This window comes from Macrosteles quadrilineatus, unplaced genomic scaffold, assembly GCF_028750875.1.
Source record: "Macrosteles quadrilineatus isolate MER2022 unplaced genomic scaffold, UCM_ALF_1.0 Scaffold_1__1_contigs__length_201487025, whole genome shotgun sequence".
In the NCBI taxonomy this organism is placed as follows: domain Eukaryota; kingdom Metazoa; phylum Arthropoda; class Insecta; order Hemiptera; family Cicadellidae; genus Macrosteles; species Macrosteles quadrilineatus.
The window spans coordinates 135,498,864-135,523,266 of NW_026542594.1; the positions used below are offsets into that span (position 1 = coordinate 135,498,864).

A 24,403-nucleotide genomic window follows, 5' to 3' on the forward strand; every position below is an offset into this window, starting at 1 on the left:
GAAATGAAGTACGGCGGTGCATTGAGTGAATGGGCGGAAGGGAAAGAAGGTGGCAAATGGAGCGTTGAGGTGGTCTGCCGGGCATAAAGCCGTCACAAGTGGGCGCCGACCGCCGAGACGCCGAGGTTCTGGCCAAGACCCAAGCGACCGACGTCGGTACACGCATCCAACATCCGCCAATGACAGATTTGTAGCTAGATGATCCTCACAGCCGAAATAAACTGAGCGACATCCTCGTGAAAGTAATATCCACATTGATATTTATAAGTTCGCGAACTGTTTCCACGTTTCGAATAACAGTCGTTGGCAAATGCGAAGTTCACTTATTTTTGTGGTGCTGTTGATAGTAGTAAATTCACGAGCACAGCGTTAACGCCTAATCTCGGATTATTTCCTTCGTCTACTGTCCGCGAGTGTAGGTGATGTGTGGACCGAATTATGTCATCCTTATTAGCTATGTAAACCGCTTCATAGATAGAAAATGTCCAAGAATGGTGGTTGATAGGCTCTCGTCATGCCCAGGTTGTCGCTTGGCTCTGCCAAGGTTATTAGGATCATTACCAAATGCGAGTCAATCAATGGCGGCGTATAAGTGTACTTCCCGTGCGTTAAATTAGAAATTACAATGCAAATCAGGTGAGCTGAGCCCATTCAGGTCGCAACGCATTAATGAGGCTAAACATTAGCATATAATTAGAGTGGAGATTGTGCGAAGAAGACGTTGTAGAACCGTGACTTGATAAATCTGATAGACTGACTAATCGCGACAACTACTGCAACGACAGCAGAGCGACGCGATACAGTATCGCTGTTGGTTCACCGTCCCAAAACTGGCAACATATCTGCGCGTTGACACTACCAACGTATAAACTTACTATGTTACATCAATATCAATGTCAAAGAAAATCGCTCATAGCATTCACACGCACGTTGACGATGATAATTTGACGCTAATCAACGTCCATAAAGATTACAGAGGATTTCAGTGCGAGTTGGCCCATCCGAATGTCCAAATTTGATTTCACAACGATAACAAATTTGTACTTCTCTCGTAAAATAAGTCAAGGAGGAAGAAACTTTCAACAGAAATCTAATTTCAAGAGAAGTAAATCATGTTCTTATTCAAGGCAATCTCAGATTTTGTCGAGTCCGTAAAGTCAGCTAGAGGAGCCTACGACGACGGAGGTCGAATATAGCTTGTGGCTTGTAACACTCAATGACTCAATGGACTATATGGTACAAGTGGATCTTAAATGTGTAGATGTTCCTCCGTGGACTTTCGACAACTGGTTGGCAACTGTTCACACGCAGACTACATTATGTAGGCCTACAGAGAACGCACTTACAGTACATTTGGATACTGAAGTTATAATTCTGAACTAAACAATATAGAATTGATAACGACCACTTTATCCCAATTTGTAAATCTGATAATCATCCTTTTTAAGAGAAAGAACTTTTTTTAAGGGTTTATTTATTTACAATAGTTGCAGGGAAAACAACAAGGGTAAATTGACTTTAAATCTAAGTAACGCGCAATTTTGTAAATGGATCTCGATGCCGTTGATAAAATATTTGCCGTGAGATCGCCAGAGAGCTATTTTAATTTGCATTTTGGCACGGCTCTGGAAGGCACAGATGGTTTCAGTAATGGGGCAGAACAGCTAACAAGCATAGATACATCGGCGAAACACATTCACACGCGCCGCCGCGGCCGTCAGTTTGATATAGCACGGACACTATCACTATACACTATCACTACACACCGTCAGTTTGATATAGCACGGCCACTATCACTACACACCGTCAGTTTGATATAGCACGGCCACTATCACTATACACAATCACTACACACCGTCAGTTTGATATAGCACGGCCACTATCACTATACACTATCACTACACACCGTCAGTTTGATATAGCACGCCACTATCACTACTATCACTACACACCGTAAGTTTGATATAGCACGCACGCCACTATCACTACTATCACTATACAGTACCACTACACACCGACAGTTTGATATAGCATGCCACTGTACTATCACTATAAACTATCACTACACACCGTCAGTTTGATATAGCATGCCACTGTACTATCACTATAAACTATCACTACACACCGTCAGTTTGATATATCACGGCCACTATCACTATACACTATCACTACACAGCGTCAGTTTGATATAGCATGCCACTGTACTATCACTATAAACTATCACTACACACCGTCAGTTTGATATAGCATGCCACTGTACTATCACTATAAACTATCACTACACACCGTCAGTTTGATATAGCACGCCACTGTACAACTATTCCATTTTGCACAACCTAAATTATAAGCTTTAGTAAAATGTTTATTCTGTCAAAGTCAAGTTGTTGCTTTAAGTACCGTATATAGAGTTCCATTATCTTCGGGTTTTATTGCGTAAAGGGCTATATTTTCCTCGGATTTAATTTGTTTTCTTTATCCCCCGGTTTTTGTCTTTTGAAACGAGTATTATTAATCTCAAAACTGACGATTGAGCATTAATTGGTGGGGCCTGCAGTCTGTTTGTGAGTGACCATCAATGGGTCTGATCTTCCCCTCGCAACTCGCCTGTCACCAGCAACGCTAGGATCGATGTCCGCCAGACTTGAGGATCAGTCATTTTTTGTTCGATGTTATTAAGCAGCAGTAAAGAGGGTGAGATTTTAATATTCAGCCATCACGAGTAGATAGCTGTAGATAGAGTTGCTGTTTGCAATATACAGTGGTAAGACAGGATAGTAAAGGCAACACTATTCTCGCTTTGTAAATTAAGGTATTTTAACTATCAGGACATAATTTTATATGATTTCCCGTATGGTCCCTTTGTCAGAGGTATGTGGATTGTGAACTATGTTTTGTGTTTGTAAGGGTGAAGTATGGTCCATTTCTTTGTCAGAGGTATGTGGATTGTGAACTATGTTGTGAGTTTGTAAGGGTCGAGTATGGTCCCTTTGTCAGAGGTATTTGGATTGTGAACTATGTTGTGTGTTTGTAAGGGTCAAGTATGGCCCCTTTGTCAGAGGTATGTGGATTGTGAACTATGTTGTGTTTTTGTAAGGGTCGAGTATGGTCCCTTTGTCAGAGGTATTTGGATTGTGAACTATGTTGTGTGTTTGTAAGGGTCAAGTATGGCCCCTTTGTCAGAGGTATGTGGATTGTGAACTATGTTGTGTTTTTGTAAGGGTCGAGTATGGTCCCTTTGTCAGAGGTATGTGGATTGTGAACTATGTTGTGTCTTTGTAAGGGTCGAGTATGGTCCCTTTGTCAGAGGTATTTGGATTGTGAACTATGTTGTGAGTTTGTAGGAGTCGAGTGTCCGAGAAGGTCCTGGGAACCTATTTGCCGCTGCAGTGATGGATCGGCGAGGGTCACAGCTTCTAATGAGAGACTCTCCCGCTCATAGATTACCACCCCCCCCCCTCCGCGCTCACACACACTCTCTCTCACTCCCCCACATCTGATAACATAGCATCTCTCGCTCACTACGGGTATCAAACTGCAAACACCAGATAGTAAACAAAAAACAAACAATACACCAAAATCCGGTGTACTTGATTCTCTCTGAGCTACCCTGACGTTCTTTTAAAAAGTATCCGAAATTATTGATAGAGTATTTGAATTGAAAGGGGGGTTTTCCATACCGCAAAATACTTACTGCTTATGTAGTTACAAGTGGTGTAGTCTGATTCTTTGTAACTAAATACCAACTAAAATGAATAAAACTGCTATGCAGTACTTTCAAAATTAATTTCTAAGGTGTAACCGTGATACAGTACCTAACAATAACAATTATAATTTTGTTTAGAAAAGGAAGTTCTAAACGATTTCCCAGATTTGTAGCATGTTTTGGCCGAGACTGTATTGTTAAATATATGAAACAAGTCGATGCGGTAAAATGCAGCCGGTTTCCACAGACCAGCATAATATATCGCATCTAAACTGGAAGTAGGAAGGGGCTCGGTTTGTTTATGCGTGTAACTTTACGTACCCACAAACCCATATCCCTGTAATATCGATTTGAACGCCTTGTCAATCCAACGCCATATTTCAACAGACAATTTTCTCGGGCCCACCTTGAGGTACGGCACGACAACCAAAGGGTTGAGCGCGTGCGTGGTCGCCATGGCAACGAGGCGGTATCGCTCGCGTTGTTAAGGCAACAGAAAAGGTTCTGTGAGGAGTTTTTCCTATTTTTGCAGGCGCAGGCGCGGGCGGCAGTTGGTGAATGGTAGTTGTTGCGCCGGTCAGAGCGTCGTGCGACGGGACATGGTAGAGAGTACGAGCAATCAATAATACCACAGCGCACTACCTACACCGGCACATACACTATACCGACTTGCATTTCTTGAGAAACAACTTTTAATTAAAAAAAGCTACTTGAGTGTAATTTGAATATCCCAAAGATATAACGAAAAAATATGTGTTCTAATAATAATTTAAATTTAGTCTTATATTTTTTTAGTAAATGGAAGAATGACTTACAAGAGTTATATTCTCCAGGACTGCCGAGGAAGACGGAGGAATAGAGGACGCCTCTCCTGGCAGCCTCGGTGGCGGCACGGGCGTCGGCGGGCGACGACCACTCTCTCCGTGGACACCATTTACCTGCAACAGGTCACTGCAATGTTAGACTCTACAAGACGCCTGTTAAAATAGAGGACGCCTCTCCTGGCAGCCTCGGTGGCGGCACGGGCGTCGGCGGGCGACGACCACTCTCTCCGTGGACACCATTTATCTGCAACAGGCCAACTGCAATGTTAGACTCTACAAGACGAAAGAATAGAGGACGCCTCTCCTGGCAGCCTCAACTACAATCTTGAGTGCCTAGTAGTTACTTCTTGAGTTTTTAACAACAACATGAACTGGAGGCGTTATTTAACATTATGCTGTCGGTAAGCAGCGTTGCTCCGAAAGGGGTGTCTTTGAAAAGCACTGCTCCAAAGGAATATGCACAGTCAGCCATAGCTACAGAGAAAAACAATGACAAGCACGTAAATAGTTTAACAATTCAATTTCTATGAAGAATCTGCATAATATTCAAAAGCTTTCGTATAAACCGGTTTAGTTGAGAAAGCGTAAACAGTAGGCTAAAATGAATTGGATAAATGCAAACAATAAGTGGTGGTGTGAAGGGGGGTGAAGTACTCCTGGATGACGAGATATTAGAACAACTGAACTGCACTAGCTTATCTAAGCATAGTCACCAACAAGTGGGCTATTCGCGCGCCGAAATGCCAGGAATACTCGGGCCACCCGCACGCCCATCCCTCGCCCGAGCCACGCTCTCTAATAACAGTAATCCACGAACCACAACCTGTAATTTACCTCGGCCGTTCTTAACAATTTTTGTTGACATGGCGAGTGACTATGCGGGATTTATGGGTATTTAAAAGCTCGGGTCTGTGGGAACTGCGAGCTCCATGATTGAGGTCAGAGGTCGTCGCGGTGCCCTGATGTGGACCAATCCTTGGGCGGCCGTCACCATCGCGTCCGTCAACAACAATCATGGCTGCAACAATGGTGGCTGCACTACGTTGCAATGAAGGAAGGAGTTACAACATCTCATATGGGCTATCCTTGGACAGTTGAACGTCACTATTGCACCCGTCAACAAACATTACCATCTTGAACTAACTACCCTGGCAGTTAATGTAGAATCGTCCGTTTTACTAGTAAAGGTACTGAAGGTAGAGGTAGTAATGGTGGTAAAGGTAGTAAAGGCGTTTATCGTACATTTAAAGGTGGGATAAACAATAACCATATAATAACCCCAATGTCATGGCTTACTAACCAGCACCGACTCTTTGGTCACTGTAGTGTCTAAACGTAAACTTACACAACTTCAGAGGTGTCGATCAGGAGTCCGGCTGACAGTCGAGAGCGACGAATGCGTTGACAAAGAAATGCTAAAGATTTTAAAAATTTATATCGATTAAAAAATCAATAAAACTACAGATGATGACGAAGAGATAGATGACCTAATGTCAAGATGGATTACATTGTAAATCTCATTGTGGTAAAATCAAGCAAGGTGATGTTTAAAGCTGCTAAGTTGAACACAAGAAATCAAAGCGCAGAAGACAGCACATGCCGACTGTATGTAAGTATCCGTACTAACACCACACCGATTAACATGCGTGTACCAGAACGCATTGTATGCATTCTTCGATGCACAACACGCAACTCACAACACTACAGGACCCACTGGCCTAGTGCGGAGTGCGGCTCTGTGATGTATTCGTTTTTGACCTCGCTCCACCCCCTTTTCTTGTTCCGATAATTTATCATTGGCTTGTAGCTGCTATATTTATCTGTGAAGAGGCCCATTCTTCAGCGGCCGGCAACCTACCCCACGGTTGCTAAATGTCCCTCGCCTCCTCCCGCCAATATTCATCTTCTCTCTCTTCCCTCCTCTCCTGTCCTGTCCTACCTCTTGTTTGCAGTCTCTATCTGTGTATATGTACACGTGTATTGTATGAGTCCTGCATTAGACAATTGTTTTTCGTAACATTATTTCCACATTTTTAGCATGTTTCTAAGGTACCATGGTAAACCATGATGCTAGATAATACTGTACTTGTTGCTATATTACTATACAAAGAATCACTCACGAGGCGTTTAGAACAAGTTACTGTACCATAGTTTTGATGATATCTCTTTCACGAACACTGTTGTTATTTTAGTATTAACTCGTTCTTAAATCGTAAATAAATTAAACACTTCAAGTTTTTACTCCTCCTACGCTCATGCGCGGTCAATGTCTTAAAAGCTAAATATAAGGTTATTAAATTTATGCCACCACAATCGGAGGGAAATGTAAGTTTGTTGGCGTCGTTTGTTGGCAGCACTGACAGCGTGCCACAAAGTGACCCGGTCGGCGCTGCGCCCTAGCGGCGGACTTCAGAACCACACTTGGACTGCTTCCATCACTTCTACCTCCGTCCACCAAGAGACCTATGCCACTCGCTGTTGTAATATAAATTATTAAAAACTTGCTTTTGTTTACTCGATGGTCAACCTTATGATTTTACATACAAACATATATTTATAACAACCATGACCAATTTGGAACGTTGGTTGAACCAAATGAGTTTGATACACATATGATTGTTAGTTTGAAAAACTGGTTTGCTGAAGGTAGCAGAACAATATGGCACAACGACATTTATTGTTAAACTATATTATATTGTACTTAGGTCTGTGATTGGTAATAATTCTGTTTGCCAAGGCTGAGAAATCCAAATAATTGTTACTATTGATTTTTGTAATAAAGAAGCTACGAAAAAACCGAGAAAAAACGTATAACTTAAGATAAAGCGAGTAGATTCTACGCTTAAACATCAACGTATAGTGGGGGTATGTCTAATCTGTAGTGTGAGTGTGGTGTAAATGTTGGACAGCTGTTGACATCGCTCAGTCTTGTACAGCTCCTGGTACATCTAATACAGCAATGTACACAATAAATACGCCCGCTCCAGAACCTACAGCCTACCGTATGAGCCAATACTGCAGTACTGTACCCACATATTGATATAGGGGGTATCAAACCAAAATATGCAAACATGCCGTGAGGGATATATCGAATGTCAGAAAAAAATACAAGAAGACCTACAAAACTGTGAGTTTTAAGTGCAAGGATGTATTTTTGTATTCATAACCGACAAACTATGGTGCGTATACAGATTGACGTTGCATAGTAATAATGAGCTGTAACTATACAATTTAAGGTTTTAACCAAACTTTTTCAGAACACACTTATTAATAACAATACAAGTTACGAATAATTGCATGCCCGAATAATTATTTCTGGCTGTTGAGTTTATAGACTTTACATGTAGAGTGTTCTGTTTTAACCTACGTTGAAATTTCATTAACCACACATACGTTATACCAGGTGATTTGGCTTTAATTACAGCGAAATGCTCTAGTAGAAGTAGGCTTGACGACATAACAAATATAAGGTTGCGCACGAGTTCAACATCGAAGAGAAAATGAGAATTTATTATGAATAAAATTTTAAACAAAAACTAATTCTAACATATTTCTGATAACTAATCTAAATAAATAACTACGGTAATGAGTATAATCAAATACCAACTAACATTTTTACAAACCTAAGTAAGGGTTAACGATTGATGGTTCCTTTATGCAGAACAAGATGTTGTTCTGGATGATTGTGTTTATCACGGTAGTAAACAAGTGTTCGCACTTTTGCTTAGGCGTTTTGTAAAATTAAGACTTCCAAAGTAGCCCATCCAATGCCTCTCACTTGAAACAAGAGGTTGGCCCTTTGTACGAAATATAAAATTTAAACGTAGAGATTCTAGAGTACCATAGCACATGGTTATCATTGGTGTAGGCATACTATAGATTTTTTTTATTTAGTTTTAATAACCAATTTACTTTTCGAAACTTCTTGTTCTGTTATTTTGAAATGTATACTATTGACTTTTCTTATCCTACTATGTATTTGGTGTGTTGTATAAATATGGTTGTATACTGAAACAATATAAAACTATAATTGATTTGGTGGTGTTGCTCGAGAAAACATTAACGTAAATCATACTTTTGTACATGAGCACATGCAACAATAGTATTTTATTACCGAAGTTGTCATCTTAAACGACTTTCTGTGTAAAGAGACCACATTACACACATGGAATATAATTGTGTCAAGATGTTAAGTATGGTAGGTTTGTGTTACTGTAAAGTGGACAAGGGAGCGGCAGTTGAGAATGATGTAAAGTGCAACAGTCAGTCTGACAGATGCATCATACATTGTAGAGGGCATCAATAACTGATTGACAAGATCAAACGGTTGACCCGACGCGACCACCAAGTCTTACGTGTGCAGCACCAGGTTATCACACTGTATGCTCACCTGTGTGTTACTGTAAAGTGGACAAGGGAGCGGCAGTTGAGACCTGCCAATGTACAACTAGACTGATGTAAAGTGCAACAGTCAGTCTGACAGATACATCATACATTGTAGAGGGCATCAATAACTGATTGACAAGATCAAACGGTTGACCCGACGCGACCACCAAGTCTTACGTGTGCAGCACCAGGTTATCACACTGTATGCTCACCTGTGTGTTACTGTAAAGTGGACAAGGGAGCGGCAGTTGAGACCTGCCAATGTACAACTAGACTGATGTAAAGTGCAACAGTCAGTCTGACAGATACATCATACATTGTAGAGGGCATCAATAACTGATTGACAAGATCAAACGGTTGACCCGACGCGACCACCAAGTCTTACGTGTGCAGCACCAGGTTATCAAACTGTATGCTCACCTGTGTGTTACTGTAAAGTGGACAAGGGAGCGGCAGTTGAGACCTGCCAATGTACAACTAGACTGATGTAAAGTGCAACAGTCAGTCTGACAGATACATCATACATTGTAGAGGGCATCAATAACTGATTGACAAGATCAAACGGTTGACCCGACGCGACCACCAAGTCTTACGTGTGCAGCACCAGGTTATCACACTGTATGCTCACCTGTGTGTTACTGTAAAGTGGACAAGGGAGCGGCAGTTGAGAATGATGTAAAGTGCAACAGTCAGTCTGACAGATACATCATACATTGTAGAGGGCATCAATAACTGATTGACAAGATCAAACGGTTGACCCGACGCGACCACCAAGTCTTACGTGTGCAGCACCAGGTTATCACACTGTATGCTCACCTGTGTGTTACTGTAAAGTGGACAAGGGAGCGGCAGTTGAGACCTGCCAATGTACAACTAGACTGATGTAAAGTGCAACAGTCAGTCTGACAGATACATCATACATTGTAGAGGGCATCAATAACTGATTGACAAGATCAAACGGTTGACCCGACGCGACCACCAAGTCTTACGTGTGCAGCACCAGGTTATCACACTGTATGCTCACCTGTGTGTTACTGTAAAGTGGACAAGGGAGTGGTAGTTGAGACCTGACAATGTACAACTAGACTGATGTAAAGTGCAACAGTCAGTCTGACAGATGCATCATACATTGTAGAGGGCATCAATAACTGATTGACAAGATCAAACGGTTGACCCGACGCGACCACCAAGTCTTACGTGTGCAGCACCAGGTTATCACACTGTATGCTCACCTGTGTGTTACTGTAAAGTGGACAAGGGAGTGGTAGTTGAGACCTGACAATGTACAACTAGACTGATGTAAAGTGCAACAGTCAGTCTGACAGATACATCATACATTGTAGAGGGCATCAATAACTGATTGACAAGATCAAACGGTTGACCCGACGCGACCACCAAGTCTTACGTGTGCAGCACCAGGTTATCACACTGTATGCGAACTTATAGTTTTGTCTGTCAGTGAATACTACAAAAAATGTAATGTGTCAAGACACTAACTGAAGAATTTTAATTGCGCCACGTTTCCCGCTGTCATCACCGTGACGCGGCAACTGAGTTGACAGATACGCTGAAGAAGTCACCAAGCATGGTAATTAAAGAGAGAATGCGTTGTTATTTCAAACCTGTGTTACCATGTACAGTTTATCGTGAGGAAGCTACTGCCTCCTCCACTGACCGCAGTCCGCTGGTACCATCGCTCTCACGTCGAAAGCCAACTAGACGGAAAGCCAAAGAAAAACGACGCCGACTCTCGAACCAGGACACGGACAAGTAATCAATATTCAGTCTATCCGTTCGTTCCGGAGGGAAGGCGAACCGTCTCCATTTAGGATTTCCACGCACAATTCCCGCGGCCATTCGTGCCCGACTAATATTGTCTAAGAGTCGTCGTCCCGCGCCGGTGCGGGTGGAATCGAGCCATCAATTGGCCCGTTTAAACCACTCTTTTTACACTCCGATCCACGGAATAGTCCACTTTTTCTACTCTAAGAGAATTATTACATCCGGGAAAATCCGGCGGCTGTACACCGTGACATATGGAATGCGTAAAAAATTGGATCCCAATGTCGTCGACTCTGCGACAACGGGACGTCGGACTACGGCTGGGACAGGCTACATTGGGACTGGGACAGGCTGCATGTGCTATATTGGGCATGTGGGTTAGGTTGCATGACTACTCATCCTACAATCATGACTGCAAGTTTGGTGTTGGAAGATAAACCATGTTTGGAGCACTACACATGTCTAATTGTTACTTAGAAATAGCATTAATAGTACAAAAAAACCATTATAATAAAACAATGCAGTATTTGTTAATCTATACTGAGATTGCAGCACGTTAAATTTGCATCAGCATCAGAACGAGGGCTTCGGTCTCTTGAACATGGAGTGATTGTTCCAAGACTTTGAATCCGAGGCTTTGCTTCCCGCTTCAATTCCTTTTAAACCCTTCAAGATGACTCTGATCTGGCGGATTTGTCCCGATTACTCTCAGCCGTAGCGGCACGCAACCCTTCACTGTTTACAGGACAAATTCGTCCATTCACTATTATCGTGCAATTGACTATTTTCATCGGCTAAAATCACCGTAAAATAAACAATAAAAAACAGACCATGATATAACAGGACTTAATGGAATATATAAATAAGCTTATTCATGTAACTAGTAAAATTAAAACTAGCCTATGATCATGTAAAAATATATTCTCAAATTTTACAAAACTCCTTCGGACTAACCTTTACACTTTTTCTTTGTTCACTCTATTCAATTAACGTCACTCTACTAAGTTATACTCAGTTACAAGATCATTTCTATCGTGTTATTTATTCAACACTTTCCAGCCCGTAAAAGTTAAACTTGAAAACCAAACATTATAATTATAATAAGACAAACTTACGAAATATAACTCCTTTTACGTACGAAAGGTATTAAAATGAAACTGATTATTTCATATTGCTGTTTAACGGATTGTTTATACTCTGTATTACTCGCGGTACAAAGAGACAACGTAGTATTTTCATGTAATATCGTATTCTGTACCGTATTTTGATTTATATACATATTCAAATATACATTTATATTTAATAGGACCCTCAGAACCTTTCAGTTATACCAAAATTGCCTTCAATTAATTGGATAATCTTTTAAATCCACAACCTACCTAGTTAGGAATTGTCTCCGAGTTCGCTACTTTTTAGTTGCTCATTGTTCTTACTAACAGCTTACATAAAAAAAATTACATTACAGGTAGCCTATCCTACATTAGAAATTTAACGCTCATACAAATAAATAATATCCGTAACTAACTGTTACAACTATATTCCAAGCTATTTTGCAGTTAAAAAATTAATGAGTCGGTCTCGTTTTAATTTGCCCGATTTTGCTGGAATTGTATTTGCCAAAACATTCAAGTCTAAAACTGTTACCATTGTTGACTTCAGTATTTCAAACAAAGTGAGAATTTATGAAGACGAGATGTTTAGGAAAGGGAACACAAATCGTTTCCTAGACGACGCATGTCCATAACATGAATGGCGAGTTGGACCTACTTCTCGTGAAATTGTAACACAGTCCTTCTGAAAAAAAAACCAACATCGCCAAAACCGGCCAATAACAGCTTGGATACAAAAGTATTTGAACTAATGAAATAGGTTAAGTTATACTAACTTTGTTTATATATTTATCTTTGTTAAGTGAAATAATACATGATTTAACATACATGATATGCAACGCTAGTAAGGATCACGAACTTTTGTGTAACTGCACACCTGTCAACCGCATACTTGAATGGTCTTAATGAGATGCTTCCCCGAAAAATATCAGTTTTACGACGAACCCTCACCTAAGGGCACAAACACAATTAAAGGATTTTTTGATAAATATTTAAGATGTATCAGATCTTAGAATTCTTTTTATACAGTTTGTTAGTTGAATTTACCCCTGAGTTAATGTTTTGATTCTCTTAATAGATGTTTACATTACGATAAAGTTATTAGTTTTCTGCAACACAGTTTAAGACAAATACACAAGAAATTTTCATTTTAAAACAAGCAATAAGTACGATTGAGATATTTCTGTATAACAATAGTAAGTGTGTAATTGGATAGCCAGTAGCTTTAAAGTTCCATTCTGTTAAGTGTTTATGCCCGTTGCGAAGCACGGGAAGAACTACATCCGTTTAAATAAACATATAAATACAAAATAATTTATAGATAAATACTTGATTAAAATACCACGTTTAAACGAACAAAAAGTAGAAAATACATGAGCAGAAAATAAATACTAAAACGAAAAACGTTGGGTGCATGAAATAGCTAATTTACGAATCTCTTTTTTACTATCTATTACATGCGACCAAAGATTTTCATTTTAAATCTTACAAGCATATAAATTATTTTCTACTTTTTAGTGAGTTTAAAATCTTGGTATTTTAAAAAGTTTTTAAAAGCTAATAAAAAGGTTTTAAAAATTATCAATTACTCCTCAAATAATTTACAAATCCGCATTGATACTTTTTTTAATTAAGAACTACTTATGGTAAAAAGTAAAAAATGCTTATTTTATCAGATGTAGTAAGTGATTATGAACGCGTGTTGTGATTCTGTTGCGTTTTGTACAAACACTTCCAAAGCTGACTGTCCTCGGGGAAGTTCTCACAACGTTTATGAGCACTGGCCACCTACACTAGATAGTACAGTGACTGACGTCCACACCACGCCGCGACGCTAGAGACGCCGACGCTAGAGACGCTACCCCAGTGTACGCCAGGGCGCGGGGCGGTGCGCTACCCCGACCAATCAATCCCCCGCCTGCGTTTGATTGACGGCTGCCGTCATGGAGGATTTCTTGCTGTCCATTTCACCCCGTCTACCCTAGACACAGTTCCTTGAACTGCGTCACTCTTTTGAATATAATTACAACGTTGATAATAAATGGATTTTGAGTATTTGTAGTCTGTGTTTTAAATTTACCTTGTCTACAATATTCAAGTATATTCAATAAACAAATGTGATATAAAAACGCCGGACAGAAATGTTGAGAGGAAGTTGCATAGAAAGTTTCTTAACGAACTTTACTGGGAGCTACGATACATAGGTATTATGAATGTCAATATTGTATAAGTGTGAAGAAACTACTTATTTAATCAAAATGGACATTTTTGAAACAGTATTCTAATAATTTCAACAACTCATCTAAAAACAAAAGGTAAATAATAATAATAAATAATCAGTTCATCTGGTAATTTAAACATATTAAACATATGGTTAATTAACAACACCACATCTCTCTTTGTCACACATCTTCATATCGTTTTGGTCTTCTTAGGATTTTCTGACTTCTTCGAGAATAGTCGTGGTTTAATTGATCAGGTACACGAGGGATTGTACAGTATTAGGCTGTTCAATACCGGGACAGTATTTACTCTTTCTTCTAATGGCAAAAGTGTTAGATGCAATCGATCTCTTCTAAGCCGTTTTCCATTATTTATTGTTACCCAATATGATCGGGGATGTCTTAAGTGTTTAAGTGTGTTTGTGAAATGTTAGGGGCGAAAAGAATTGATAAATAGAGAGAAAATAAATAAATAAACAAATAATAGGTTTTTTTACGCAAGAAAGAGTTGAATAAATCCGATCTGAAGCACCAATCAAACTTTTTATAAAGTTCTGACAATTAATTATGAAGTACTTCAGTAACATGAAATAGGTAATAGGTAAAATACATGATAATATGAGATTGTATTGGTTTGTTTACCGTAACAAACATTTTTGACTTAAATCGAACTGCAGCATAATCCATATAAATAAGTGACATTTTCCAAAACGTAGAAGTCTCCAACATGAACCATGGTCAGTTGGGTACCATCCTACATGAAACCATGTCTGCGATGACATCATATGATTAAACATGAATATACGACGAGCATATCGCAAAGTCCGTAGCAAGGGAAAATAAATATCTCCATTGTATTACTGTAGTTGAATCGTCATAAAAATATAAATGTATACTGTATGTATAATGTGAATGTACAGTTTTGTTTACCATGTATTTTGAATAGTTTATATGATGATATTAAGTTGTTAAACGCCACTTACATTTGATCAAGTTGAGTATAATTTACTCGTACTGTGTGTGCTACATCACAGATGAAGTAGCTGCGCCCGTGTTTTCTCGTTGGCCGGATAAGTAGAGGTCCCACATTGGTATTCCAGGGGTTTAACTCAACTGTGCGATTTTTATTAAAACCCGCCACAACTGCAGATATTGTACGGCTGCCAGACGGCGAGATAGAGAAAGAAACAAAAGATATTAAAAGAAAGAAGAAAGGGGGATATAATAAGATAAGGGTGGGTGGTAGTAGGGTGGGGGCTTGAGTTGTGCGCAATAAGTTAGTGCAACTTTATCGGATAAAGGCCATTTAGAAAATTGGAAAATGTCTGCCGGTTCCTCTCTCTCGGAGTCGAGTGCAGCCGCTTGAACGATTGGTTTTTACATTTACTACGATTCCCAGATATCCCTTAAGAATACCAGATACTTTATGCCATCGAGGGAAAACATTTAAAAGTACACGTAAGAGATTACTTTGAAATAGAACCTGAAAATGTATAGAGGAATGTATACAAAAAGGATAAGGGGATGGTTTAGATAGGGTTAGTAATGCTAAATCCAATATGAAACTGTGCCAAAACTAAGAATTATTTTTAATCCGGTTATAGTGCTTTAGCTCACAAAGAAACAAATAAACCATACGATGATTATTCTTTCAATATAGGCTAGTTGTTACTAAACATTTAACCCAGTATTAATACAAACAAATGCCGAGGTTCTATCGCTGCCAGTCCAACTATCAGTTTGTCACTCGGTCTTGCATTATGTGGGACGAGACAATCAACTAATAATAAAAACAGCACATCCCAATACAGTACGAAGATATGCTACACCTAGAGCGATGTTGATGGACTTTGAACTATCATTTTGTGATGGGACGAGTCAATCAACTAATAATAACAACACATCCCAAACTGTACCAAGGTATGCTTCACCGATTATGCTACACCCTAGACTTTAGAGTGATGTTGAAGGACTTTGAACTATCACTTTGCCTTGCATGATGTGAGGCAAGTCATCAACTAATGATAACAAGAACACATCCCAATACATTGTACCAAGTCCTTATATTTATGCTACACCCAAGATATGCTACACCCTAGACTTAAGAGTGATGTTGAAGGACTTTGAACTATCACTTTGCCTTGCATGATGTGAGGCAAGTCATCAACTAATGATAACAAGAACACATCCCAATACAGCACCAAGATATGCTACACCCTAGACTTTAGAGTGATGTTGAAGGACTTTGAACTATCACTTTGCCTTGCATGATGTGAGGCAAGTCATCAACTAATGATAACAATAACACAATCCAATACAGCACCAAGATATGCTACACCCTAGACTTTAGAGTGATGTTGAAGGACTTTGAACTATCACTTTGCCTTGCATGATGTGAGGCAAGTCATCAACTAATGATAACAATAACACAATCCAATACAGCACCAAGATATGCTACACCCTAGACCCTAGAGTGATGTTGAAGTACTTTGAACTATCACTTTGTCTCTCAGTCTTGCATGATGTGGAGTGAGTCAGTCAACTAATGATAACAACTGCAGGTCCGAATGTTATTGTAGAGGAAGTGACTTGCTGTTTTATCCCCAGTTCCGCTGTTGCCAGAGTTAATGTGGATGATTGTAGTTGGACTGCCCTCCTCTCCCCGCTCCACACACTAAACTACTCTTATTTGGCTAATTATCACATAGGTCTCCGATTCACCTGACTCCAATTATACTCTTCAAGAGTTATAAGTGTGAAAGTAATAGGAGTTTTGGTCCAATCTGAATTTGTAAGATTTTACTTTGGGCATAACTAGAGATCCATAGCATAACAGTACAAGGTTATCCAACATTTCTGATGGTTACGATTTAAAAATCCGTCGAACGATTGTGAAGCAACAAAAGAAACAAACTCGTCGTGCTAATGTTTCTTTTAGTTGCAGCATTTTGTTTGAGCACAGTTCCGACGAAAACATAAATCACTGGTTGGCAAACGCTTTCAACAGTATCGCGATGTCTCCCTCCAATAGCGCCGCGCCGCGCCGCCTCGATAGCACAACAGATAACAGCTGTAATCAGTTGGTAAAAGCACTATCAGACCTCCTTGCGGCCGCGATAGGTTTTGATTACACCTGGTGCCCATTTGACAATTACATCAAGACCAGGCTCCCTCCCCTCCGAGCATAATGACGTAATGCGTCTATTGATTTTGCCCTCCCGAAGGGGGGCACCCCAGCCCACCCTCTTATCAAAACATGTCAGCCGGTCTTGCGGCAAATGGACATAAGTGTAGCCACCACCACCACCTCCGAGTTATGCCACAATCTGTTGTGTGATTTAGATTTACATAGGCCGCGCACCAGCACCAGCTATCCTGGGCGGGGAACTTTGGTTTTTTACAGTGGATTCGTTCTGTACCACAATGTTATCACCATATAGGCACAAGGCATGAAACACCCATGCTATGCAAAGAACTACTCTTTTAATACTCTGTTCCATCACATTTTACGGAGACAACTTTACAATTAGAAAAGCCCGAAAAATAACAACCAAGACGATCGCACTAAGCGATTTGATAGATTTATAAAAGCTTATATACAAACAATGTTCACAGAATGCATCATGGAAATTACAAGTCGTTAAACTTTCTTCTGAAAAATATAACATAAGTCACCATTTAGGCAATAATACTAAACATCAAATTAACAATTTTATTCATCCCATTATTTATATTGATAGATTCCAATATGTTATCCACCTGTTAAAAATTAGAGAAATAACTACCTATAAACGTGTTAAACTCTGATAACACATAAACTCTGTGATAAACTCTGTTGTATAATGTTATTCTTATACAACAAAACCTCCCACTGCTCAAAGTGAACTATATATGAATCTAAATAATTTCATAAACATAAAAAGGAAAGTGCTGGAGGAGTAATGGGTGACAGCAGACGTGGAACTAATTCTCCTCATGCCGTCGCTCGGGGCGGTTGTTCATCACAGACAAACAAAGAGCGGAATTTGATAAAACAAGAGCGTTTACGGGATCGTGTGCGCTCAACTACAAAATGACTCCCGCAGGAGATGCATAATGTATCTGGCCAATATGACGTGGTGCACCAAGAAGGCAGCACCTCAACCTGTGGTGCACCTCGACTGCAGGTGCACATACTGTGGTGCACCTCGACTGCAGGTGCACAACCTGTGGTGAACTTCAACTGCAGGTGCACATTCTGTGGTGCACTTTAACTGCAGGTGCACATACTGTGATGCACCTTGACTGCAGGTTCCAAACCTGTGGTGCATCTCGACTGCAGGTGCACATACAATGGTGCACCTCGACTGCAGGTTCCAAACCTGTGGTGCACCTCGACTGCAGGTGCACATACAATGGTGCACCTCGACTGCAGGTGCATATACAGTACTGTGGTGCACCTCGACTGCAGGTACACATACTGTGGTACACCTCGACTGCAGGTGTACATTCTGTGGTGCACTTTGACTGCAGGTGCATATACTGTGGTGCACCTCGACTGCAGGTGCATATACAGTACTGTGGTGCACCTCGACTGCAGGTGCACATACTGTGGTGCACCTCGACTGCAGGTGTACATTCTGTGGTGCACTTAGACTGCAGGTGCACATACTGTGGTGGACCTCGACAGCAGGTGCATATACAGTACTGTGGTGGACCTCGACTGCAGGTGCATATACAGTACTGTGGTGCACCTCGACTGCAGGTACACATACTATGGTGCACCTCGACTGCAGGTGCATATACAGTACTGTCATGCACCTCGACTGCAGGTACACATACTGTGGTGCACCTCGACTTTCGGTACACATACTGTGGTGCACCTCGACTGCAGGTGCACATTCTGTGGTGCACCTCGACTGCAGGTGCACATTCTGTGGTGCACCTCGACTGCAGGTGCACATACTGTGGTGCACCTTGACTGCAGGTACAAATAATGTGGCGCATCCACACTGCACGTGAACATACTGTAGCGAAACCACACTACAGGACGTGCAAAAAAGTGTGGTCCAGTCTACAATACTACCCAAGAGCGGGAAACACATACTAATCCATCCACACTGTAGTGGTACATTCTGTGAAGGATCCAGAATGCAAATTTGCGTATAGTAGATTATACTGTATACAGTATAGAGCTAAATACTCAATTTAGATATTTAAGTAAATAAAATAAATATCATAAGAATTTGCATGATACCTGAAGACTGATGCAACAGGGTGAAACAACAGCCTCAGCTAATATGGTGCTAAATCTACATGATGCAGCATTGGTCTGTTGACATATCTCCACAGGTGCAGCGGCAAGGGCGGCACGGACCGGCGCGCGGACGTTGACCGCTGATTGCGGACGCCACTCTCTGATAGATTGTGTATCAAGTAATTATAGATTATTAATTAATATTCCAGAGAATCCAGTAGCCGGGTGCTGTCGGCGTCTTCGGCCCACACTCATTAAAATCTCTAAATTGAACGAATACTCGGCACTCGGGAGCAACGATGTTTTTACGGAGCGTACAAAGCGGTTCACGTCTTCTTGTGGGGATGTCAACCAGTAGATGTCGTCCAAAAATGACATAATCAGCAATATGATTATACAATTTACTATACAGTATAGCTAGGTGGCCACTCGAATGCATGAGTTGTTTTTAGACAAAACACCACAAGAATACCGGTCACAAGAAAAACGGATCTTTTCACACATTTTGACATTAACTAGCCTCAAGCGGTTCGTTTAAATGCACAATAAGTCATTGTCTGGACTAAAGTAATGAAAGGTGAAATCTGTGGACTGGCGAAGGGATGCGTGTCGTCTCCCCTACAGTTCACATGCAAACTCCTTGTTAGCCATCCCCGAGGAAATTAACCAATAAAGCTGCCCTATCATCGCGGAGCGTCCACCAAAGCTGCTTGGCTTTCAAGTGAATTGTATAGTCGTGTAAAGGAAACAAGGAATTAAGTCGTTGTCGTTGTATTGTGGTGCAATGAAACTGTTAACAGTACAACACTCTTGGCAGACTATATTGTAACTATATTGGCCACAGATTCGTCAGCGACATGTGGGGTGGCTACTGTATCATCAGCTGTACAAGAACAATTACTACAGGTAGGTGTGTTATGCAGGCAGCGTGTCCGCGCGTCGTGCTGGTGTTAGCAATGTGGACATTAGAGTCTTCTCTCGTACCGTAGACGACCTGCATTAAATGACAGTCTGGGTGTCCTCTCCCACACTCCGTCTATCCCCTTATATTGTTTATAATAGCATCGTGCACTTCAATCAATCTTTGTAAATACAATTTACTCCAGTACTCCGCACAGACCATAGTCTATAGTCTGAATACACACGGAGGGCAGCTATTGAAGTAATTTTAAAAGTACCTGAAACGGCAAATACCGAATGAAACTTGTGTAATTGGTGCCAAACTGGTTTCTCAGCATTCAAACCACCTAAAAACCCGGCGGGACACGAATCTCTTGATTTTAGAAAATGTAGAAAAATTGTTTTAAAACTCGCTAGATATATACAAATTGTGAGACAATTTTATTGAAATGCAGTGCGGTCTGGGACCGGCGGTCCTCAAAATAACTCAGATCTGTATCTGAGAACCAACCACGCATGTGAGGGCCGCGCCGGAGATAAAATCATTTGGAAACAACACAACAATCTCGCCTGGACGGGTACAAAACGAAAAAACCCGATACAGGACATAACTTGTCCATTTTGATTTCTTTCGAGGGAGATTAGTGCGAGTGTATTGATATGCAGCGCACGCACGCACCGCGACGCCACGCGCGCCTGCGGCTTGTACCGGAGTATCATGGATTGTGAGCGAGAAACAAGATTAATATTGTTTTACTTTAAATCGATAGTTGAAATTAAAAAAAAACTACAAATCTAAAATAAAAAAAAAAATATATTAATCCCGTTTGTAAGTAACTAGGCGCGCATCACGTAGCTTCGCTAGAGTACGGTGGTCTACGTCCACACACCAGACCTGTCAAGTACTATCATGGCCAGTGGTAAGCATCACGTAGCTTCGCTAGAGTACGGTGGTCTACGTCCACACACCAGACCTGTCAAGTACTATCATGGCCAGTGGTAAGCATCACGTAGCTTCGCTAGAGTACGGTGGTCTACGTCCACACACCAGACCTGTCAAGTACTATCATGGCCAGTGGTCAGCATCACGTAGCTTCGCTAGAGTACGGTGGTCTACGTCCACACACCAGACCTGTCAAGTACTATCATGGCCAGTGGTAAGCATCACGTAGCTTCGCTAGAGTACGGTGGTCTACGTCCACACACCAGACCTGTCAAGTACTATCATGGCCAGTGGTAAGCATCACGTAGCTTCGCTAGAGTACAGTGGTCCACGTCCACACACCAGACCTGTCAAGTACTATCATGGCCAGTGGTAAGCATCACGTAGCTTCGCTAGAGTACAGTGGTCCACGTCCACACACCAGACCTGTCAAGTACTATCATGGCCAGTGGTAAGCATCACGTAGCTTCGCTAGAGTACGGTGGTCTACGTCCACACATCGGACCTGTCAAGTACTATCATGGCCAGTGGTCAGCATCACGTAGCTTCGCTAGAGTACGGTGGTCTACGTCCACACACCAGACCTGTCAAGTACTATCATGGCCAGTGGTAAGCATCACGTAGCTTCGCTAGAGTACGGTGGTCTACGTCCACACACCAGACCTGTCAAGTACTATCATGGCCAGTGGTAAGCATCACGTAGCTTCGCTAGAGTACGGTGGTCTACGTCCACACATCGGACCTGTCAAGTACTATCATGGCCAGTGGTAAGCATCACGTAGCTTCGCTAGAGTACGGTGGTCTACGTCCACACACCAGACCTGTCAAGTACTATCATGGCCAGTGGTAAGCATCACGTAGCTTCGCTAGAGTACAGTGGTCCACGTCCACACACCAGACCTGTCAAGTACTATCATGGCCAGTGGTAAGCATCACGTAGCTTCGCTAGAGTACGGTGGTCTACGTCCACACACCAGACCTGTCAAGTACTATCATGGCCAGTGGTAAGCATCACGTAGCTTCGCTAGAGTACGGTGGTCTACGTCCACACACCAGACCTGTCAAGTACTATCATGGCCAGTGGTAAGCATCACGTAGCTTCGCTAGAGTACGGTGGTCTACGTCCACACACCAGACCTGTCAAGTACTATCATGGCCAGTGGTAAGCATCACGTAGCTTCGCTAGAGTACGGTGGTCTACGTCCACACATCGGACCTGTCAAGTACTATCATGGCCAGTGGTAAGCATCACGTAGCTTCGCTAGAGTACGGTGGTCTACGTCCACACACCAGACCTGTCAAGTACTATCATGGCCAGTGGTAAGCATCACGTAGCTTCGCTAGAGTACGGTGGTCTACGTCCACACATCGGACCTGTCAAGTACTATCATGGCCAGTGGTCAGCATCACGTAGCTTCGCAAAAGTACAGTGGTCCACGTCCACACACCAGACCTGTCAAGTACTATCATGGCCAGTGGTCAGCATCACGTAGCTTCGCTAGAGTACAGTGGTCCACGTCCACACACCAGACCTGTCAAGTACTATCATGGTCAGTGGACAGCATCACGTAGCTTCGCTAGAGTACAGTGGTCCACGTCCACACACCAGACCTGTCAAGTACTATCATGGCCAGTGGTCAGCATCACGTAGCTTCGCTAGAGTACGGTGGTCTACGTCCACACACCAGACCTGTCAAGTACTATCATGGCCAGTGGTAAGCATCACGTAGCTTCGCTAGAGTACGGTGGTCTACGTCCACACACCAGACCTGTCAAGTACTATCATGGCCAGTGGTCAGCATCACGTAGCTTCGCAAAAGTACAGTGGTCCACGTCCACACACCAGACCTATCAAGTACTATCATGGCCAGTGGTCAGCATCACGTAGCTTCACAAAAGTACAGTGGTCCACGTCCACACACCAGACCTATCAAGTACTATCATGGCCAGTGGTCAGCATCACGTAGCTTCACAAAAGTACAGTGGTCCACGTCCACACACCAGACCTATCAAGTACTATCATGGCCAGTGGTCAGCATCACGTAGCTTCACAAAAGTACAGTGGTCCACGTCCACACACCAGACCTATCAAGTACTATCATGGCCAGTGGTCAGCATCACGTAGCTTCGCTAGAGTACGGTGGCCCACGTCCACACACCAGACCTATCACGTAATATCATGGCCAGTGGTCAGTATCACGTAGCTTCGCTAGAGTACAGTGGTCTACGTCCACACACCAGACCTGTCAAGTACTATCATGGCCAGTGGTCAGCATCACGTAGCTTCGCTAGAGTACGGTGGCCCACGTCCACACACCAGACCTATCACGTAATATCATGGCCAGTGGTCAGTATCACGTAGCTTCGCTAGAGTACAGTGGTCCACGTCCACACACCAGACCTATCAAGTACTATCATGGTCAGTGGACAGCGACTGCGTAACTCGCCAACACGTTCATTATCATATGGTACGTGTAAGTATTAATCGTGAATTGATTAATGGTTAGGTGTATCGCCGATTTTCTTAATATACGTGATTATGTTTTTGAATCAAATTATTGCGTGATATTAAAAATATATATTATTATAGACCTGGCATGATTGCGGATTTGCTACACTAAGTTGTAACAGTACCACAAAATATTTAACTGAAACGATTTAGAGATTCTAATAGAAAAAGATTGAAAGGTGTATGAGAAAAATTAAAAATCTAGTTACTTTTGCATTAATTTATACGTGCCGTTGCTTACGTGTGCACCATATGGACGGATAATAACAGAAGGCTAACTTGATTACATGAAAACATGTTATACGGACAGTCTATTAATTGATTGTAATATGAAATTGTCTTTGTGATACAGAAGGGATTTGGCCATCACGATACTTGCAAGGCGATGCAGCATGAAGCGGACAGCTACAGGCTACAGGCCCTATTGTATGCGGCAGCGACGCCGACACCGACAGATTACTCGATGACCGTTTAATAACCCGTTTTTGTAGCAGGTTTGCGACATGAATATTGTTTTTGTGGACGGAGTAAGATGTCAAAGCGGTCGATTTCTTGCCGGAAAGTTGATTTGTTGGCGTGTGGGCGCGGTCAGACCACTTAGTGTAATGCACCCCGTCTCTGGGGACGAGCGGTCACTTACAAATAGCCTCAACCCTAACCTACACCTAACTCGAGACTGATCGTCAAAGTCGAGTTGGCAGCGGTAAGGAGTTCCGTCCCTGGTGTACTGCTCATTAGCCTCTCTCAGACACAGAGAAGATACAGCTCAGCACTATGTAGGTGTATACT

At 41.8% G+C, this 24,403-nt stretch overlaps 1 protein-coding gene across 8 annotated transcripts in view; it reads right to left on the reverse strand.

The window, feature by feature from the left end:
- The window catches only part of LOC128985381 (homeobox protein homothorax), a 188,955-nt gene that overhangs the window by 59,648 nt on the left and 104,904 nt on the right, over window positions 1-24,403 (reverse strand). For 7 of the 8 annotated variants that reach the window (XM_054404865.1, XM_054404841.1, XM_054404849.1 and 4 more), the window contains one exon: window positions 4,519-4,641. In XM_054404865.1, the coding sequence (XP_054260840.1) occupies window positions 4,519-4,641 (123 nt within the window). Of the gene's footprint in view, window positions 1-4,518; window positions 4,642-24,403 lie in introns of those variants that run through there. The other variant, XM_054404894.1, reaches the window with a different exon arrangement.